Source organism: Ammodytes marinus (genome assembly GCF_949987685.1).
Source record: "Ammodytes marinus genome assembly, chromosome: 5".
NCBI classification, from domain to species: domain Eukaryota; kingdom Metazoa; phylum Chordata; class Actinopteri; order Uranoscopiformes; family Ammodytidae; genus Ammodytes; species Ammodytes marinus.
The window spans coordinates 14796054-14817642 of record NC_137234.1 but is presented as its reverse complement, the minus strand read 5'-3'; the positions used below and the strand labels follow the sequence as shown (position 1 = coordinate 14817642).

Sequence of the window (21589 nt, the reverse complement as noted above, 5' to 3'; positions counted from 1 at the left end):
CAGAGAAGTTGGATGACAGAGACAAAGCAACAGAGGCTGAGATACCCTGATTTAGATGGGGTCAAACTTGATTCCCATAATGTAACCAATAATCAGAAATTATTCGACTGATAAACAATGATGTCTAATGCAATAAGCAGTGTAGACTTATAGTTATTGAAATAAGTTCTGAGGGCAGCGTTGCATGCCATTGGTTCTCTCGGCCGCCCAATCAGGGACAGCAGGAGGCTCGACATGGATTATTTCACATTTTTAGGAGACGGGACTTGGATTATTATTTATTTTTTTGTTGCTTTTTCAAGCTTTATTTGATAGTACAGAGTTGAAATGGGGAGACAGAGAGATAGGGGGAAGACAGCAGTAAAGGTCCACGGGTCGACCACTGCAACAAGGCCTGAGCCAACATGGTACACCCTATATTCACTACGCCCCAGGATTATTTGAATTTTTCATCAACACTCACTACACTCTTAGGGCAACTTTGCAGCACAAATTCTAATACTGCTCCTAAAGCACCTTACAGTATTTTGATCCAACAAGCATTGGCTGCTCTTAGGGCATATATTCTAAAACTGCTCTTAGAGCACCTTACAGTATTTCCATCTAACATTCATTGGCTGCTCTTAGGGCAACTTTCCTACATACATTCCAATACTTCTCTTAAAGCACCTTACAGTAGTTTCATGCAGCATTAATTGGCTGCTCTTATGGCAACTGTATATGATGCAAAAAATGTCATTATAGCAGCCAACTAAGAGCAGTATTAGAATATATCCAGCAAAAATGCCCTAAAACCAGTTTATGAATTCTGCACTAAACTACTTCAATGTGCTCTAAGAGCAGTATTTGAATATATGCAGCAAAAACGCCCTATGATCAGCCAATGAATGTTTGATGGAAATACTGTAAGGTGCTCTAATAGCAGTATTAGAATGTAGCACAGCAAAGTTGCCCTAAGAGCAGCCAAATAATGTTGAATAGGTATACTGTAAGGTGCTCTGAGAGCAGTATGTGTAAATTGCCCTAAGAGCAGCCAATTAATGTTGTTGCATGTAGCTGTGAAAATATGTCCTGAGAGCAGAAAGTAAACTACTGCAAAAAATGTCCTTAGACCTCACATTATCAGTTGCAATGAGAGGAACAGATTTCATCAGGCTAAAATAAGTAGCCTAATGGATAAGCTAACATTAGCCATGATCCTGTTATTGCTATGAGCTAGCTAGCTAGCATTGCAAGTTAGCTTACTCACATCAGTTAGTCTAGATAGCAAGTTAAATAACAAGCCTTACTTTAATACAAACATTTTAATATCTTGATATTTTATAATATAGTTCAGCATAAAACATGTCCTTACCTTGACTGCAATGATCTGCTGGGAAGTGTTGTGATGTCCTGAGAAAAAATTCTAATAATCCAAGTCCTGCCTCCTAAAAAAGAACTGTACGCCTACAGTATGAAAAGTAAACATTCATACAACAACTAGGATGGCCCAGAGGAAAGAGGGGCCAACCAGTAACCATGAGGTGGCTGGCTTGATACCTGGCGCCGGACAGGAGGTTGTTATTATTTGGAAAACTAGTTGAGGGATGGTATTACATCTTCGGTGCCCACCATCTCTACCATTGTGTCCTTGAGCAAGTCACTTAAAGGCCTACTTCACCGGTTGGAATATGAAGGTGTATTGAACTCGGAGATCCTATTTAGTATAAATGTGCAAAACAAATGTAAATCGGATCATCTTAGCCTGAGAAAAGGCAGAAAGAGTGTTTTATGGTCTCAATGTCTAACCCTACAGTTTCCTTCTTGTGACATCACAGTAAGGGTAAGGATTAACAGGACAGCTGGGCTAAGGGAAGACTGAGGGAAGAAAAACCTCATTAATTATATTATAATAGTTATTTTATAATGATAGAACGCTGGTTCCGTATGGGTGAAGTATTCCTTTAACCCCGAACTGCTGCAGGGGCGCTGTACTATGGCTGACCCTGCGTGAGGACCCCCTCTGGAGTGTGGTGTCTTTAGGGGGATATGGATATGCAGGGGATATGACAAAAGACACATTTCAGTGAAGCCTTGTGTGAATTGACAAATAAAACAGTTTAACAAGCAATCAACCAATCACACTAGCTGTACTTGTAAATGCTGTTTCTGTGCCTTACAAAATAATGCCAAAAGCTTAGTTTTGTTTTGTAAAGCGACTAACGCGGCTGTCAGTATTTCCTTCTGAACTGTAGTGGAGTATAGAGTGTAGTGTGACAAGAAAAAACTTGAGTAAAGTAAAGTAGGCCTACCTCAAACTCGTTCTTAAGCACAGCACTCGAGTAAATTTACTTAGTTACATATGGCCTCTGATGGTCAATAATGTGCCCCTTTATGCCTAAACATTGTGGGAAGAAACCCTCAGTGGGGTCATTTTACTTTTATTTACATGAAAAACTTATGTTTGTGATTTAATTTTTACATTTTAAGTAAAAAAAGATGTACAGAAAGCATAATACATACCATTCTATTTGTAATCCATAGTGCTTTGGATGGCGAAAAGTCAGTTGAGCTACTGTTCCTTTCTTCTTTGTTAATACATTTAGCATTAATCACCTTTTTTTCCAAAAAATATTATTATTGCAATAGGCCACACATTTTACAAGACTTTTATTTACTTCAGGCTGTATAACTGGAGTGGAAAAGAGCTAAACATGCCACTGTTCAGAGCTAAAAAGCTTTAAAAATGTCTGTCAAGGGGAAATGGACGGCACCACACCACACTGTTGACAGCTTGACATACAGAGAGTCTCTAACTCTACAGTAGCATGTTTCTGTTAAATGACAACTTGTGAGTTACTGGCATAAGATGAAATGAGAGAAAGGGGGGGGGGGTTCTCTCAGGGTCCATCTCCAGGCTTGGTGACTGTAAATATTTCAGTCATGTCTCACTGAAACTTAAGCAGAATCCTTTTGAAGCTTTGTCATTTGTTAGAGTGAAATGACATGCCTTCCAGTCAACGGCCCATCCAGTAAGGTCTGAGGCATCTCATGTAACAGAGTCACAGCCAGTTACAGGGTTATGGGATCATGGGATTCCAACAGACTTACAGTCGGATGATCTGATGGATGGGCCGTTTACACTGACAAATAAGGGTCAGACGCTATACTTTGAATTTTGAAACTCCGTCCTTCATTAAAAGATATATGAGGTCATTGGAGCAGTTCCTGACTCAATGGTGTGTCAGGAGGCCAAACTGTTATATGTAAAGTGGGTTCAATGAAGCAGATACAACCCAATGACCCTCAATAAGAAAACAGACCTGCAGTTAAATCTGAAGTGTGAGGCACCTTGATGAATCTTGCAAATCACATCATGGCAGCCTGGTGCAAGCACACACATAAATCATATGAGAAATTTAAACATGATTTTTTTTTTGGGAGGGGGAAGACCTCTGCTGAAAGTGAATTATAATACTTATATGTGTTCCCGCCCTGTTGGAACAATTACATCATTGAACCAGTAAGTAACACGTAGCCTTATTGCTGAAGATCGAAAACAGTGGTCAGAGAGGAGTATCTTTCCGGAGATGCCATGTTTGTCTTTCACAATGGTGCCCCCTTGTGTGCATGACAAAGACTTCTGGAGCACGATCAATACAGTTGTAAGATGTAACAATAGTGAACAGTAGATGTAACAGAATTTAGTTGTGACAAAAAACTTGGATGGACCAAGGATTGCTTTTATGGTGTGATTTAATCATAGCTTACAAACATGAGGAAATACAATTAACAAAGTGTGCAGGCAAATGAAGCAAACAAAGATATAACTTATTTAAGCACATCAACTGATACATTGTATGCCTTCAACAAGCATTGACAGTATCAATATAGGACATGTATTATTTACTTGTGTGAAAAACTCATAAGTATGGTTCTCTAGATTCAATCTGCAACTGTAAGTATTTTGTAATTTATTTACACCAATAAACCACATGTGCCATGCAAATTGTATGAATTACCTGTGTGGGTATTGTATTCAAAATGATACATGTATTTCTGATATTACAGCTAACTGTGCGTGTTGACAAATGGCAACAGCACATCTTTGGTCCCTGGTGACTCAGGGGCACGTGGCACTTTTGTGCTGGGTGAATAGAGCCGGCAGAAGTTGTGACAGCAGAGGCTGTGTAACTCTGGAGACAGACCTGAGGGCATTAATCATGAATGCAAGCCTCTCACTTTATCTGTGTGATCATTAGGGCCATACTCCAGCACGATGATCACTCCCTGGAAATGAGCTCAAGGAGGCTGCTTCCATTATTCATACCTACAAGAGCACAGTCTGCCCCCCTATTCTTGGAAATGAGCTAATGAAGGGAGGCCATATTTAGGCTCTGTGCTCCTGATATGTCACCAAGTGACGTGTCTTTGTTAGTGGTCTCACACACACACACACACACACACACACACACACACACACACACACACACACACACACACACACACACACACACACACACACACACACACACACACACACTCAATCCATTGCACACTGTTTCCTTAGTACCTGCGGATTGGATCCAATAAGGTGACGGGTGTTGCTCATTAGGTCCCTGAGGATGACACCCCTTCAGGCGAAGTCTGTAATTTGATGGTTGACCTTTTCATCAAAGTTGTGTTTTGTACAAAATCAACTGCGGATCTTACAAAGTCGTAAAATGGGCCACTGATTTATGTGGCAGACAGATAATGCCTCAGGCCAATATTTTAAAAGCACTATTATTATTCTTAGTTAATATGTTTAATATGCCTTTGATCCATTATACGCATTTTTACAGACCTCTTGTCTTGTTTTTGAATGTTTTTGGTGTTGTGGTCCATACATCCAAATGTCACCTTTGTTTTAATGCAATACTGTCCACTTTCCCTTCAGTCACATAGCCACATATTTTGGAAAACATGCATGTCCATATGGAGAATATACAAACACCGAAAGGGATGTGATGATTCCCAAATGCACTGGGCTAAAACGCTCGTTGTTTGTTCTTTTACAGGGTGATCAAAAAGCCCACAAGAATCAGTTCTGCTCCTCTGCTACAAGAGAGTAAGTACAGATAATTAGCCGGCAATCTGCGGATGGCTGTGGTATGAGGGCTTGAGGATGCCTCGTGCAGCATAATTAGCCTCTGTGGCACTGACGGTCTTCATTTCCCTGATAAACTGCATTGAAATTAACCCGTGAAAAAAACGGGAGAGAGAAAAAACAGTCTGTGTTGTTGTTAAGTCAGTGACAGCTGGCCACTTTGTGAGAGCACAGAATTTTTTCATTTATTTAAAAAAGTCCATGTCAACATATTATGTCTATCATTCAAGAAGTTACTTGGATATAATGTTAACTGATATGATGAATGACCGCAGCAACTTATCACCTACAGTATGATTTAATTTCAACCTCAAACATGCCATTTCTGTTGCATTCTTGTGCAGGTACCATGCGCCATTTGGTTTTTACTGTCTGAAGTATCAAATGCCTGGTATTTGAGGAAATATTCAGAATTTATTCTGCTTCGACAACCCATGCAGATGTGCAAAAGAGCTCTTTGAACATTGTTCTTACTTCTAAAAGGACAGAGGATAACCTATCGGAGAAAGCAACATTAATTGTGTCAATACACAGTGAAATTAAACTATAAATGATTAACATCAAGCTCTAAAAATACATTTGTTTTGTGTTATGTGTAGAAAAGTTGCCTTGTTTCCATATGGCTAAAGAAAGCTGAGACAATGACTGACCAGAGCTACCTGCTGCTAATACAAAATGCTCACCATTTCTTATTGTCTCCCCATTGATTTAAACCAATAAATTGCACTGTATTGTTTCATCATTTGTATAACACGCTCTTCTAATAACTGAGCAGGGGATATTTTAGGTTCTCAGGTCTCTTAATTAAAGGTGCACGCTCCTTTGACAGATGAGACCATTATCTCTGTGGGGGTGGGAATGAATCAGCTGTACAGTTCATAATAACATAATGAGTCCTTTCCCTGCTCTATGGATCAGATCCAAATGTGCAACAGTCTTGTGTGAATTGACAGAACGTCCTGAAACACGCTGTCCTCTCTCGCGACTCCTGCTGCTCTAACAACCTGTAAATCCTGTAAAATGTAATGACACTGATTGCTCATAACGAAAGCAGTGTATGCCTTTATTTCATGTCCAAAACATCAAGTCACCATTGAGTTTGAGACCTTATTATTCACTCAGGGATGTGACATTTAAGATTTGGGGGGTTAAACACAGAGTAATTAATACATGTCTGGGTATGACATTCTAGCCGGTTAACATTGCGGTTGTGGTCACACAATGTAATTATGAAAAACCTGTGATGGAAAAATGCTAGATTAAAGACTGTATAGCCATTGTGGTCGTACACAGAGTAGGCTTCTTAGGTTGGAAAATGTACACCAAAATTTCACCACTTTTTTTTTTAAAGTTTGCCGAGGATATGCTGCAATGATCTGCCCTGTATTCACTCACTACCAATACTGAGTAAATGACAGCTTTTTATTGCACAGAGTTTTTTTTTCTCACTTCATACTATGTCTACCAGATTGTGACTCCACAGCTGCCTCTTTCCATCTTGAAAATCTTGAAAAAATTAATAACATAGATACAGCGCATATAAATAACTGCAGCAGAGCGAAGTACCGCCACCTTGGCTCTGATTCAACAGCACACCCGCCTTGTCATTTTGCACTCAGCTGGAGCTCAAATCAAGGCCAATTTACAATGAAAGGGTAACTGGAGAGAATGACGCTTTATTTATTATTCCTTCTGTTTTTTTTTTTTGCAACTGGAACCACAGACCTGTCCTTCCCCTTCATCTCCTCCCCTCTTTTCCACCAGCCTTTGAATGCTTGCAACAAAAGGCTTCCATATCTTCTTCGTTAATGATAAGGCTTTGTAGTTTTACCCACATTTTGGAACATTGCTTTAACCCTCTGAGGTGCGCGCATATCTTTATTAATATCTCCCTGAAGATATGGCTCTCAAACTAGAGGCTCTCCTGTTTCCGGGGAATGTTCTTGTGATACTGTCAGTCCCTTACAGGCTTAGAAAACACTGTGAGAAGCAAGACCCAGAAGCTCCCCAGCTACCACTTAGCTTGTAAATAGTGCATAGAGTATATACATAGTGTGAAAATTGTTTATTATTATTGTTTTTATATTTACTTAATGGTTTGTTTGAAAAATGTTTTGTGATGCTTCCTCTTTTATTAGTATACATCCCATGAATCATCATATGTGGTTCAAAGTCTTCATTCAGTCTAATTTCCTAATGTTTTTTGAAAGTAGAGACAACATGTCTACCAAAAAGCGTCTGGACCAAATTTTATATTAGTCATGTTTTGTGCACTCCCCTACTGTGTTTTGGAAGATTTCCACTGCATTTTTGAAGCTAAGGCTTAGGAGAAGCAATTTCAAGAGCCAAAACAACTCAACAGGATGACTAAAGGTTCTTCTTTCACACAAATTTCCAGGTTTTTCAAAAATCGCAATATATTTTTCAGCATTTAAGCCAATTATTTATATACACAATGGTCTAGGACATAAGTAGACCTCAGAAAACAAAGGCCTAATGTGTTCTGAACATTTCCATATAAAACACTTTGGTATAATTTATCTTCTTGCACATTTGAAATAGGTATTTATAGAAGTATGTAAAATCGGAGAAAATACCCCTAGACCTCAGAGGGTTAAATTGGACATCAATAATTTTTGTAAATCATAACCTCTGTGAGCCTTTAAAATGGAAAGCAATATGATTTATTGTACGTGGTAATGTAGCTTCACAGTGGTACTAAGTGGGTAGTAATTTGGGAACCACTTATACAGTTAAATGCACAATTAATCAATCAAAAATATTTAAAAAGAAAGCACAAAAAATATGAGAAGCCTCCTCCAAAAAACATATATATCTTCTTTTTTTTTAAACAGGCCTTTGTAGCACATTTCTTTGTTTTGTAATGCACCCAAAAGTAACTTAATCTTCTTTTGGATTATATCCAAATATTCCTTTCTCTTTTTTCTCTACAGTGAAATCACGTGTTCACCATTGGCAGCCTTATCTCTGCCCAATGTGATTTGGTCCAACTTCCTCACAGAGCTTTATGAGAAAGGTGCCTTATTTTGTTTATGCAGCTCTTCCTTACATTCATAACAGCTTCCCTTTTCAGAGCAGATCTGTGCCAGCTGTCTTTGGACATGGATGCCGTGAGCTCGTCCATGCACGTGACGTGAGTCCAGCCTTGCCCTAGGAGATGGAATCTGGGGCGGCTAACACTGAAACAATGCAGTCTGGGTAATCGACCCCCTTTTACTCCTGCCAATCACCCCCTTTTAATCTAGAGAAAGAGACATGTGACTAGATGGTGTATTTTAGAGGAGGACATTTAAAAAAATAGTAGAAATGATTTTTAATCTCCGCCATTTCCTTACAAATTCCTTTCCAGGTCACACTACTCCCACAAAACTTCTGTTTTCACCCTCTGTGATCACACCATGTTCTTGCTGAGGCTGACAGAAGAGAATAAAATGGGTCTGGCAGAAGATGACTGAAATCGAATCTGCACTTGGGCTCCACAAAAATGTTCAAATTAATCAAGGTTGGCTTACACAAATAAAGGTGACTCCAAAGCAGCATCTGGTTCCACTTTAAAAGCATGCGTTTTCTCTAAATGAGAATAAGGGAAATAAGAAAGCCGCTGTTGTGATCTGTCCTGTTGACCACAGCGATCATGCTTAATGTCATATTTCCTCATGGACGAGAAAGGTTCAGCAATTCTGTTAACAGAGCAAACGATGGATGAGCTCACAACAATTACCTTTTCACCTACAGATGGCAGTATTCAGTTTTTGAAATAGAGTTGTTGAATTACAGTTGTTTCTTTTCTGTGCCTATACAGTACAGAAACGTCACGGTTTCATTTGCAGTAGCTTTATTGCTTGTTCCTGAACAAGCGATATCTGCAATATCTATCTATCTATCTATCTATCTATCATTTCATTTTATATTTAAATTATGAAAACTCATTCCATCATTAGCTCTCATTTACATTGTATGAGTTGACACACAGTCCTCATAACTTAAAAGACTGGTTTGTTTACAGGCCTGTGAAAGCAGATCAGCGTATGTATGAAGAGACAACACTTTCAAACCTTTACCCATGATGGAGATGCTTTCTGAGAAATGTGAAGCTGTACCAAGCTAGTACATTTTCTCTGTAAACGCAGGCATTTCACTTTGTCTGTACAGCAGAAGCCAAGTGCTGAAAATTACATCCTGCCTCGCAAACAATAAATCATATTATTCCTTTGAGTGTTCCCATTCCACTTGCCCTATAATTGGTCCAAATGTGATATAAATCAGATAACCTTTCATTTGGCTTCTTTGATGCTTAATTGAGCTCGGCTGAGACTTTAAAAGGGCTATTTCATAGATTCCTTTTGCTGACACGGTTGGTATTTCCCCTTGCGTCTTGCCCTTTAAAATAAAACCCTTTGTGTTACTGCAAAGCAGTCCTGAAAATTTCACTCAACATAAAAGGTGAAGGAGCAGAGTGAATCAATAGAACAAAAGAGATATGATATTGAATCGTGACAAATTCATGGTGGGAGATGTTGCTTACATAAAGTCTCGTTTATGGGGACATTTAACAGAGACATTTAACAGTTGCTGCTGCTGATTCTCTGCATTTCAGGTCTCTTCCACCAGGCGGCCTTAAGAACATTCAACAATAACACAATCTGTAGCCATGTTGCATCAAACAAAAAAAACACATTTATTTTGAAAGTATAAAATTTCACACTATAAAGGCCACATTTCAGGGTAACTCGACAACCTTTTCTGTAAGATTTACACACAGAGAAATACCTTGTCCCTCTCTGCTGGTCTAACACACTGTCCAGTTCTGTGGCAAAATAAAAGAATTGTTCTACTCCACCACAGAAAGTAGTTGGCAAGATCTGAATAATTTACTTCGAAACATGAAAATGGCAGGAGAGTGAGAATTCCTGATTTTGTACATCCCTTAGAGGAGCAGGTATTCCGAACGGTTTTCTCGCTATTTTCAAACCGGCTTACAGGCACAGCTTGACGTTACAGGCACTGTTTGCCTTCTACTGGGAGACTCGAGAAAGAAATCTGCAGTTGACATTCTTTACAATGGCGCCAGCCCGGCCACGAGAGCATCCCCATAGAGAGAGCATCCCCCTGTTTGCACAAGCAGAACGACTCACACTGCTGTGCTCGCTGTTAGAGACTGTTTGGCTCACTGCGGATCTGGTGAGCTGTCCAGACTTTTGAGCGTAGCGTTCACATTCCTTCTCACTTACTGTGACGTGGTGCCCGCTGAGGTAGAACAGTTGTACCAAAAAATACTTATTTATAAAGTATACAAATGTAAGTAACAGTCACATCAATTAACTTAAGGGTGGAGTCATTGTTTGGGTGGGGAGGTGGAGGGAGAAAATAACATCACATTTCACCCACGTTTTCAACACGACAATATGTCAACCACCGTCACCTCTGGATATCTGAATACCTTCCAGCAGAAAACTATTCCTGCGTTTCTTTCCCTTTCAGGCATAATGGCGGTTTTCACAGATACTCAAACTGTGTTATTGCGTCTACAACAAGCCGGTGGGGAACAATTGAGTTGGGAAATCATTATGAGCTCCGGTGGTCTGGGCATGTGAAATCTGTCCTTCTCACTCTCTCACACACACACACACACACGCTATTTAAGGGTGCAAACAAAAAAACAAACAAAGATAAGTCAACAAAAAGGGAATTAAAGCGACACGTGTCATGTCAGAGAGGGCACATTTCCCATACAGAGAGTACAACAACATGTCCATCGACACTGCTTCCACATTGAAGAGCAAATCTGTGATGTCCCTTTTTTGAATGGCTCCCGTCTCCCACTGAAGGCTGGAATGGGCTAAGCGAGGATGACTGGCTCCCGGCAGGGTTTGGGAAGGCAAAGGCTAGGCTAGGCTGGGCTGTGTGTTCCCTAACAGCCAGACACCCAGTCCTCTGTGTGTGGACTAGGACCAGCTGCTGTCCATCAAAGCGCCCGTCCCCTTGCGTGTGATGATGCTTTCTGTGGATTTAAGGAGCCTCTCTAGGCAGGGCGCGTTGATTTTGCCTCTGGGCAGCGAGTCCTTAGTCTTAGTGTGGCTGTCTGTGCTGGAGGACACAGCGTTGTCCTGCGTAAGGTCTCTGTGTGTGGGGGCCAGCAGGTGCCTGGGGCCGGCCTGGGCCTGGGCCTGGGCCTGGGCCTGCTCCGCTGTGTGGGAGCAGATGGGTGACGTGTGGAGCCACTTCAGGTTACTGGCGGAGTAGGCTGCGGGAGGAGTGAGGTCGGTGACTCGCAGGGCTTTGGGGCCCCCGGCCGAGGATTCACTGACGGTGACGTGGCTCACGGCTGCAGTGGTGGTCAATGGAGATAGCTTTTAGGAAATAAGAGAACACACTTTAATTTAATTTATTAAGTCCTGTAACTGTACATAATAATAGATCCTTGTAGGTCTGTTTTGGTCTTTACTGGATATCTGTAGCCCTAGCTAGGTGCTTACTTCATTCCTGTAACACCAAAACAATGAGGTCAAATGTAGAGCTAAGAATTGCAGAATTGGGTGATAATTCTCTGTGGTAACCCCTTTCTCGTTATAGTAATATCATCCATTGTTAATATGAAAATAATGAATTTAGTGGCTTTGAAGCAACTGTTTTGCTCCAAGCTTAGTTGAGTTCAAGTGCAAAACAGCTTCTTAGTGATGACTGAACGGAAAAAAGGTACATGAAGTTCCTGTTTATCGGAAAGAATGTCAGGAGTGGACACAGAAAATAAATCCTCACCCATTAAACGCTGAGGAATGTTCTTGCCTATTGTGACCTTTCCTATCCCCTCAGGGACACTCCTACAAAATTACCTCTTCTCCTCTGCCATTGTTCTTTGCGAAACCTGAGACTGCAGTAATACCTCAGCAAAAAATAGCTTCTAATCCTTCCCTCCCTCTCCAAGACCTCAGATTAAATAATAATAGATATTCTTCTTTTCTTTCTTTGCTCTTATTTTTACAACTTTACCTTCGGTTTCTTGACAGGAACGGCTTCCTCGGTAGGGGTGACAGTGACTTGGTCTTGGAGTTTTACGTTAGGGAACCAGCTCTTCAGCATTTCCTCCATTTTTAGAATGATATTAATATATTTCTCCCTGAGAAGGAAAAAGGAAAGGAGGGATGGATGGAGAGAAAGAAACAGAGAGATAAGGGGAAAGAGAGAGAGAAAAACATTAACTTTAGTAATAATTAACGGATCTGAAAAATCTACTAAAAATCTTGCCAATCTTATCTCTCCATCAAACTCACACAGGAAATATGCAATCTTGCGGAACACTGAGCAACGCCTGTACTCCGTGTGTGTGTGTGTGTGTGTGTGTGTGTGGTTGGGGGGGGGGGTACATTTCTCACATGTTTGGAGCCCACACGTGGCCTGATGCATAATAGTTCTACTCGCCTCTAAATATACACACCAAAGCCACAGTGCTCTCCAACAGCGTCACGGTGAAAATAACCCTAATCGAGTGGTGACGTGGATCTGGTTGGAGGTGGGCAGCAGAGAGCAGTGTCCCATTAAAATCCCACCTCACACAGGCAGATGGTGGGTAGGGGATTAGCCCGTGTCATATGATCAGGACCTTCCTGCTATACACCATTCAGAGCATGTTAAATTCATGTGAAAGATTACCCGCAACAGTGACTGCTAAAAAAGTCACTTTGATCCTATCTACCATTGTGTTGCTGCAGGGTCTGCCAGCTGGTAACACAGAGCAGGCACAGGGAGCGACTGAGTGAGGGAGGGAGGGGTTTGGTCCACCTTCCAGCCTCTGCCCCGGCTGTCTGCAGAGAGCCTGCCACACCCACTCTTTGTCTCCCATATGAAGGCAGCAGCTGGTGGGTGAGGGCTCCAATTAGGCTGTGCCAAGCTCGGTAGCACTTTATCTTATATTATCTTGTATACCTTGATGCAAAGCCTTGCAGTGACAGGCTGCCGAAAATGCTACATGAAGCTGCTTTTTGATTTAGACGTTCAGTGTAATCATAGCGTGCACTATGATCATCATAATATGCAGTTTTTCAATAAAATGTTGATGTCCAATTATTAGTTTTATTGTTCATTTATTGAATCTTAAATGCTTAAAACCATTTTTACAATCGATAATCACAAGTTGCAGCTTCTGAAATATGATTTGCTTTCATGTCATTGTATATGAAATCCCATCAGGTTTTTCACTGTTGTTCTGACAAAGCATTTTGACGGACATATTGTAAAATAAAGAGTTTTTTATATCTCAAAATGTCAGACAAAATACACGTCACTTTCATTATGTAATTGATCAGAAATTAACATATTGTCATACACATTTTTATAAGAGATATTGATATTAATTTCAACCATATTGTCTTTTTTCTAAATTTCACAAAATGGAACGTTACAGAGCATGAGAATGGCAGCCTTAACTGCTTTGTGATGTAAAACAAGCACGTTTTACAGGGGCTGAGACTGTATCCTCTACAGAGGTGATATCATACTATATTATACTGTCTGGCCAGTTGAGAGCTAATCAAGCAGACACAAGTGTGCTGCTCCCACATTCGTGCCTGATACATTTTTAACAAGATGCCCAGCTACAGCGAGAGCCGGCCATCTCAGCAGTTCATTTATCCTGAATGTGTGGGGAAAGCAGCTCCTCACAGGGCAACCTGCTGTGAGCCATGTGTCACAGGCACACTCTGACCCCCCGCAAACCAAACCCTTTCTAGCTATTAATTGTATGCTAAGTTTTAATGTATCGTATAGTTAGTGGGATTGGATTGGAGGAAGCTCTGAAGCAAAAGAGGTTCTCTATTTCAGTAATATCAGAATGGTTGCACAGGCAGCACAGGCTGGACAAAGCCCATATATGTTTCCAAATGTATTTCTAGCTATAAAAAACTACACAGGAGATACACACAGAATATAATATGTAGGCCAAGATGAGGACACTTACCCCATACAGGGGTTCTGCAAGACACCCATGATCCTCTGGATCCTATCCATGGCCACACTCTCCTGGAAACTGCTGAGTCCTGGAAAAGATTAAGGTTGTACAATGAGCCACATGAGCTGTGTTGACGGCACTGTTGAGTCTGTGAAACAGATGGGTCGTGTGAAATGTGTGTGTGTGTTTGTGTGTGTGTGTATGTGAGGCAATAGCTCCCAATACCTCCCTGCCTCTGTGGCCAGGAAGTGTTGGGTCACACAAGGTCTTGGTTTGAAATCCCAAATTAAGCAGTTTTCAGAGCTTGTCACAACATGGCAGTATCTTCCAGAGACCCTTATAATGCTTATCATAAAACTCAAAAACAGCAGCCGTTTATTGGTGACTGTGGTACAGTAGGTTCTTACTCTTCTCTGCCAAACAATTTGATTGATTTACAAGTTGTTTTCAACTGGCGAAGAGATCATTTAAATTTAAATGTTACCTCTAAAATGGAACATTTTAAAACAGTGTAGTTACGACAATATCTGTTTCGATATCTGGCTCTCAGATCTCTCTTTCTATTCCATAAAGAGTGGCACGCTGTCTTTGTCTATTGTTTTTCTTCGAGACACAAGAAAACGCAGGAGCAGATAGGGATAGACAGAGGAACAGACATGTGTGTATTTCTCAACATACAAAGGCAGAGAAGATGTAAAAGGATCAACTTACGTTCTCTGTATCTCCCTGAACGAAGTCCGTCCAAGATCAATGACAGTGGATGAATGTAACACTGCAGCTCCATGCACTGAAAAGGAAAACAGGTTCATTTGTAGGTGATATCTCTGTCAAAACATGCTCAAAATGACGATGTTGAAAAAAGCTGATATTAAAGTGGCTTCCGCAAACCGCCATACATATTTGTATAAAAGTAGCTCAATTTGATTTGGTCCACCCCTCCCTAATGCTTTGTTGACTGATTTTCACTTATTAAATAATAACTGTAGTTCTCTTTAGAGGAGCATGACTACATCTGCTTGTACACTCTGTGCAAGCAGCAGCTGAGTCAATGTAGGTGAGAGGGCACGCCCTAGTTTAGCTGACACTGCCTGGCTGCCAACCACCTCCTGTGGGAGACCGACCTTAAAGTCAGAGAGGGACTCACCTTGCTGCTGAAAAGCCGTTTTCTCTCTGACACATTGGAATTGAGCTGTCGTTCTTTGCGCTCCTCCTCCGCGGAGCTGTGACGTCTCTTCGGTGCTTGCTGCTGAGTGTTCTTGTTGTTAGCTTTTCCTCCTTTGTGCGTTTTATACTGTCCAATGGTGCTGTCCCGTGCGCCCTTGCAGCCTTGAGGAGAGCCTTGGCTGGAGGCCTCCCTCACCTGGCTGCCCATAGAAGGGCCCAGGTGTGGTGGGGAGCTGAGGGATGGATGGGCATCTGATTGGCTGTGCTCTCCAGTACAGTCAAACTCGCGGTCACACTCGTTGTCCTCATTGTCACTAGCCAGCCAGTCAATGGAGTTGTCTGAATCCGTGGCAGACATCCTCGGCTGCAGGCTCTAACTAGCACTGATCATCACTGACCTGGTAGAGGGACAAAAGACATGGTAACTAAAATGCACAGGGGTGTAAAGGGCACAGAGAGGAGGTTCAGAGCTACTTCAGCTACAAAGTAACACATGTGAGCTATATAACAGTGGTAGTTTATGCAATAGCAGCCAGAATACCCTACTGAAGAGTCGGGAAAACATTGCAGGTAAGTCTGGATTGAAGATACACTTGCACCTCTGACCTGGCAAACAAGATTAAAGGCAGAGACACAGCGGACCACTCTGAGCAGATGGTGGCAGCGAGAGTACAGTTGTTGAGACCACAATGACCTGTTTGTTTTTCAGTTGCAACACCTGAGCCAGTAAACACAGACTAGCCGCCATCAAAAGCAAACATCCTAATGTCCACGACGATCCTGCAAGGACCATCAAGCACCCGGGGACTAAACAACCTAATATCCCATAATTATTGTCACCATAAATCTTCAAATTTCCGAAGATTTCAAGTATTTTTCCCCATTCAGGCTCCCAGAGCCGGCCTGCCAGCTGCTATACCGCCACAATAATACATAAACATTGAAGGCTTGTTTACTCAAAGGGGGCAGGGGTCTGCCACCATGACGACCAGTGCCTCAGACTGCAGCCCTCCCCATCAACACAAGTGACACTTGTGTAGCGTTAAAAAAAAGGGATTTTATAAAATGAGGGACAGGCACTGTTTGTTACCAACATGGAGAATGCCATGTGGATTGAAACTCCTCTGACCGAATGGTCTTCACGGGGGTTCAATTTCGTTGCGGGTTCTTTACATCTTCCCAACATGTTTCCTCAGTCAGTGGTGATTTGACGAAGGAAGTGAAAACCAAATTTTTCCACAGATTATTTTCCGTGTTTTGAGAGGTTGAGGCATGGCATTGCGCCCCTTTTCCCGTGAAATTTGAGGGGAAAGGAGGGTTGATTTCTCCCTGTTTCTTTGTCTCTGGATGACCACCTTCTGATCTAATTGTTTCTGGAGGAGGGTGGAGCAGAGATTGAATGATTCTACAAGCTGAAACGTACCACGACGAGCGAAGATAAATATTGTGAAAAAAAAAAATTCTGTTCAGTGACCAGCCAGCCAAACAACAGGGATGTATTAAAATAGTGAGTGTGTTGTATTTCCAAATGTTGAGACCTTAGAATGAAACAGTATCAAGACATAACATGGAATTGTCATACAAACTGTGTTTGCTGTATATTAAATTAAAATGTATCTCCACTTATGAATCTAATTGTAATATATGTATAGCATAATAAAGAAGGGGCATTTTTATCAATTAAAGCTCAGAACATATGTTAAGGTGCACATAGTGTCCATTATCAAATTTCTTGTTGGATAGGCTATCATATTGCATTACACATCCCAAATATCGTGTATCCTAGCATACGTCCTATAAAACAATGAACTTCTCAGTTACATGTCTGAGCTTCTCTATGAGAAGACTTCCTGCGGAATGCCAAAACAAAATCAGTGAAAGCATAACCAGAAGCCACTTCTTATGATATAAATATTACATCAAACATTATATTCAGCACAGGGATAAAATTCATATGGTACAAGTGAGTGCCATATGATATTCTTTTCAGCATTAATTCAAATATCCATTCTCCGGGGACCTTTAATGCACCTCCATATGCGGCCTGAGGTCTTTCAGTAGGCTATTTCAGACAGCAATCCAAATTGCTGCTCTATAGCTGATAACAGCTCCTAGTTAGATATGATTTTTAAACAACATAGCCAACATCTGTTTGATAAAATACCAGATAGCCTTTATAATCTCCCTGTCTCTGAGTAGGTGGGGCACGTGAACATGAGATGCCCATCACTTCAAACAGGAGCCTATATAGGCTACAAGCTAATTGAAAAATAAATAAATAAATAGTGAGAAAAATGTATCATGAGAATAATTCCATCATCCGGAGATCAAACATCACCACGTTTCCCCGAGAGAAAAGAACAAAATCTATGCTAAAGTGCATGATGCGATCGATCCGCCTAAAATGCAGCTCTCACATCAGTTGGGTCACACAGACACAATGGACTTCCTCATCAGTCATAGTAAATTTGGCAGCGTGCACTGTTAGATTATAAAGCCAGGAAAGCAGACAGCAATCACTATCACTGTCACGCCTAAGTCACGTCACATCATTGCTGCTTCACCACAAATACAACTATTTTCCTATTTGCGATCATCCTGTCTGCGCCAAATTCCTCTGGATGAAAATAGCCGAAATAAAATAACACATCGTTTCACCTCCACGCATAGTAGCCTAATAAACAGCGTAACAGTATGGTACTAGTGATGTATCTGAGGTGGGTCTGGATCAGCGAGGCACGTAGCCTACCTTCACCAGGATGGAGCGGCTGGTCAAACTCTTTCGTTGTTCAGCGGTATATCCAGCCGGACTGACAGCAGCTGACGTGCTGGACGTGCGCGCGAGTGAGTGAGTTGGGAGACACTAGAGCCAGTGATCGGCCCGTGTTGCTTCTCCCAAGGCAACGTGTCTGGGGGTGGGGGCGGGACCAGCGAGGACCGGCGCTCCCATTGGCTCCTCGAACGTCCTCGACGGACAAATCGGCTCGTTCTCCCTGTGCAGCCGCGGAGCGATAGGCGAGGCCCGTTTACATATGCAAACGACATGGAAATGGTACAGACACGTGGACACGCGGATCGGTTTCATTTCAGCAGCTGGGCGAAAAGTCAACCCAGGGCTAGTTTTCGGTCATTCTACAGGCATTCTTCCTCGGTGTATCAACTTCTGGATGATGGTGCCTACTTGTGGCATGTCAATAAGCTGAAAGGCCCGGTAAGAGGCGCAGTCAGTGATGGTCAGAGACCGTGAGACTTTGCTCAAGGGCACTTGGGCAGACTATCTTTGAACAGGAATTGTTCTGCCTAAAAACTATTTATCTAAATATAAAATAAATGGTGGAAGAAGTAGCCTTTTGAGATTATTTATTTAGGCCTAACTGAAACAGCAATTAGGCCTACCACACAAAGAAAATGTTCCCAAAGAAGCGTAGGCCTACCTAAAAAAAACAGTCATTAGGCGGTGTTATTATCACGTGACGTAAACTGTTACATTAAATGTCCAGGTGTAACAAATTTTAACAGTTTCAATTCATTCGTACATTTGTCATCTTAAAAGTATCTAGTATCTTAACTAAACAATACAGTAAAGTAAAAAGTAGGCCTACAGTATTTTCAGTGGAGTTGAAGTATATAGAATGGAATTAAAGTATATAGAATGGAATTAAAGTATATAGGCAAAATTGAAGCATATTTAGCAATTATTAAGTGGACTGTGTTACTTTCCACCACTCAAATTGAACTCAGTTTTCATGTGAGTAATACAGGGCCTCTAAAGTGGTGAGTGATTAGGCTATGATAAATGAAGGTGTATCATAATCCAATTAATTTGTCATTACTTAACATTACTCATCTTTAAAAGAGCTCCTGCCTCTAAACTGTGAATCATTTTTAACATGCAAAACTGGCTGTGACTGCAGGTGCAAATTGACATGCAGAGAGTGTCCTGCATGTTTATTTTTTGTTGTAGGACACATTGGACGGTTAAGGCATGACTCACACAGGACCCCCGTCAGCCTGCCCGAGGGGAGGGGGATTAGGAGCAGCTCTGTCAGAGGCTAGACGAGGATCCTGAGCCTGGAGCCAGTGAGTCACCAACCCTCTCGCAGTAAACGTGATCGTGTGCGTTTTGGGAGACACCCACTCTGAAAGCATAAAGCCAGCCTCCTCTCTTACTTCTCCCTCGATTGACATCGAGAACAAGCAACAAAAAAAAATATGTCACGTGAAAAAGCAAAAGAGATGAGAGAGATGTTTACATGGCCAAAAAAGCGCTGCCCCAGACTGTTTTTAACAACTGGGTGAAAATCTGTCTATGTCCTCTGTGCTTTCTCTCAAAGTAGCCTTTTCCATGGTGATTTGATTCTTTAAAAAGTATTGATGCCAAGTGAGTGATCATATTATAGGGGAGCGTAATGTGGCTACTTTTTGTTGCGTGTGTTGTTGTCAGATTGATGGGTCAGGAAGGCAAAGGGTACCAGCAGCCCAGCAGTGTCCTATCTGTTGGGTTTACCTTTGCTGCTGTGCCTTTGATTGCATCCGACTGTGTGAAAAAGCTCACACACCCACAGACACCAGAGCGAGCGCCCATAAAACCAGTCAAGGTGACACGCCTGCCTGGCCTGCTGGCACCATGAGCCACTCGTGTTGAATATTGAAGCTGTCCTGTAAGCTGCTGCAATCTTTTTAAACGATCCATAAACAGTCTATCCCACCACCATTTGACTCCCCAGGCTACACACACAACCCCCCACCCCCACCCCACCCCGGTGACCCCAGACTCCGTGACGTCTGAGAGCTTCCTACAGATTCCCAGCAAACTCTTGCTTCCCTTATTTGTTTTCAAGTGTTCCATGTCAATGTGAAGTACATCACGTCCACTTCAAAGCAAGGGAAACGGACATCTTAATTTTCTGTTAGGGGCCTGGGGATCAAAGACTTGTTTCTTGTGCATGCAATGCATGCAGCAGTGTACAGACACAGTAATGTAGAGACTATATCTTTATCAGTGACGGATCACTACTCAAATGGCTTTTGTTGAGTACATTTCTCACTGTTAAACCTGCAGATTGCTCGGAATGATTGTCTAAATCTTCCGTGTGATCACAGGGAACATTCATCTATTAACAATAATCCGTCTTTGTTCGGTTGCACTGCAATTTTTCATCCACATAAAGGGACAACAGCAGCAGATTTTCCTTCTCCTCACCAAGGGAACTCTTTTATCTCTGCGTTTCTCCCGTTCGGATTGGAGATGACTCACACAACACAAACTGGCACTGTGATTTTCAATTTGTCAGAGGCTGGCTGATTCTCCCGCTCTCATTCATAAAAAAAATAAAAGCACAATCGGAGCCCCACTCCCGTTTTATTATAGGGCATACACTGAACATCTGCTCTGACCATCTTTTTGTGGAAAATCGCAGTATGTGTGTGTGGGTGAGCAGCATTGGTGCCACACCTTACCCTATGGTCTGGGAAAGTTTGGAATCCCTGCGGCCTGCTCACGGTTTGTATGCATGTGTGTACAATTTACAGTGTAACACATTGGGAATATCTGTTTCTTATTTTCAGACAGGCTGATGTTTATAATGCAACAGCCAGCCCTTGACAACATACACTGTGTCGGTGGAGTGTCTGTTGATAGCCTCAGTTGACCCTTGTTTCACATGTATGCTTTGCGCTGAGGGAACGTGTCCTCACCTGAAAGTATGCTGTAAGCGGATATGGGTGTATATGCGAGAATGTTTGGTTGCTGCTGCTAGGGGAACACGTATTTGTACGTCTTGTCTTACCGGGAGCTGTCCCCTGCCATGCACTGTGCATATGACTCAGCTCGGTGTACCCTGGCCGTGAGCCACATGCTGTCCCTTACCCCGAATCTGAGAGAGGTGTTTGTGTGAACTATGAATTATATCTTTAAACTTGGACCCTGATCAACAGGCTTTTTCAAAGTAGCATTCACATTATAACTGCTCACCACTAATGGCTGACGTGTTAGCCAGGCATGAGTTTTGGTTGGAACTCGCAGGGTGCGGGGAAGACTGACCGGAATGTTCATTATTTGTTGCTGGGAACACAAACAAACAAATGTCAACACAAACATTTGAGCCATAGTCAGTGTGTCTTAGACCTTAAAGATACATGCACTGACTTGATACAACTGACAACATTATACAATGGTACAAAATATAGTCTGTCCTTGCAGCAATAGCAATATCACATGCTTAGAAATCTTACCTGAATTTGACCAGCTGCTTCGTGTCAATTCACACCTTTTAAAATGAAAGGATTAGCCTACAGACCAAATTACACTCATCAGTGTAGTTAAAACAGAA

At 41.8% G+C, this 21589-nt stretch overlaps 1 protein-coding gene across 1 annotated transcript; it reads right to left on the bottom strand.

Moving 5' to 3' along the window:
• Nucleotides 1-9751: 9751 nt before the first annotated feature.
• ciartb (circadian associated repressor of transcription b) lies at nucleotides 9752-18121 on the bottom strand. Its single transcript, XM_080027900.1, has 6 exons — nucleotides 18007-18121; nucleotides 15238-15655; nucleotides 14805-14880; nucleotides 14103-14181; nucleotides 12140-12266; nucleotides 9752-11499 (listed from the first exon to the last, which is right to left on the bottom strand). Exons 2-6 carry the CDS (start codon nucleotides 15613-15615, stop codon nucleotides 11095-11097), a joined length of 1065 nt encoding a protein of 354 aa, XP_079884026.1. The 5' UTR covers nucleotides 15616-15655; nucleotides 18007-18121; the 3' UTR covers nucleotides 9752-11094.
• Nucleotides 18122-21589: the final 3468 nt, after the last annotated feature.

Coding starts and splice junctions, on each gene's coding strand:
- ciartb (XM_080027900.1), bottom strand. CDS start 15,615: ATGTCTGCCACGGATTCAGACAACTCCATTGACTGGCTGGCTAGTGAC. Junction 14,182..14,804: donor TTCAGGGAGATACAGAGAAC/GTAAGTTGATCC, acceptor AATCTTTTCCAG/GACTCAGCAGTTTCCAGGAG. Junction 11,500..12,139: donor TTCCTGTCAAGAAACCGAAG/GTAAAGTTGTAA, acceptor ATTTCCTAAAAG/CTATCTCCATTGACCACCAC.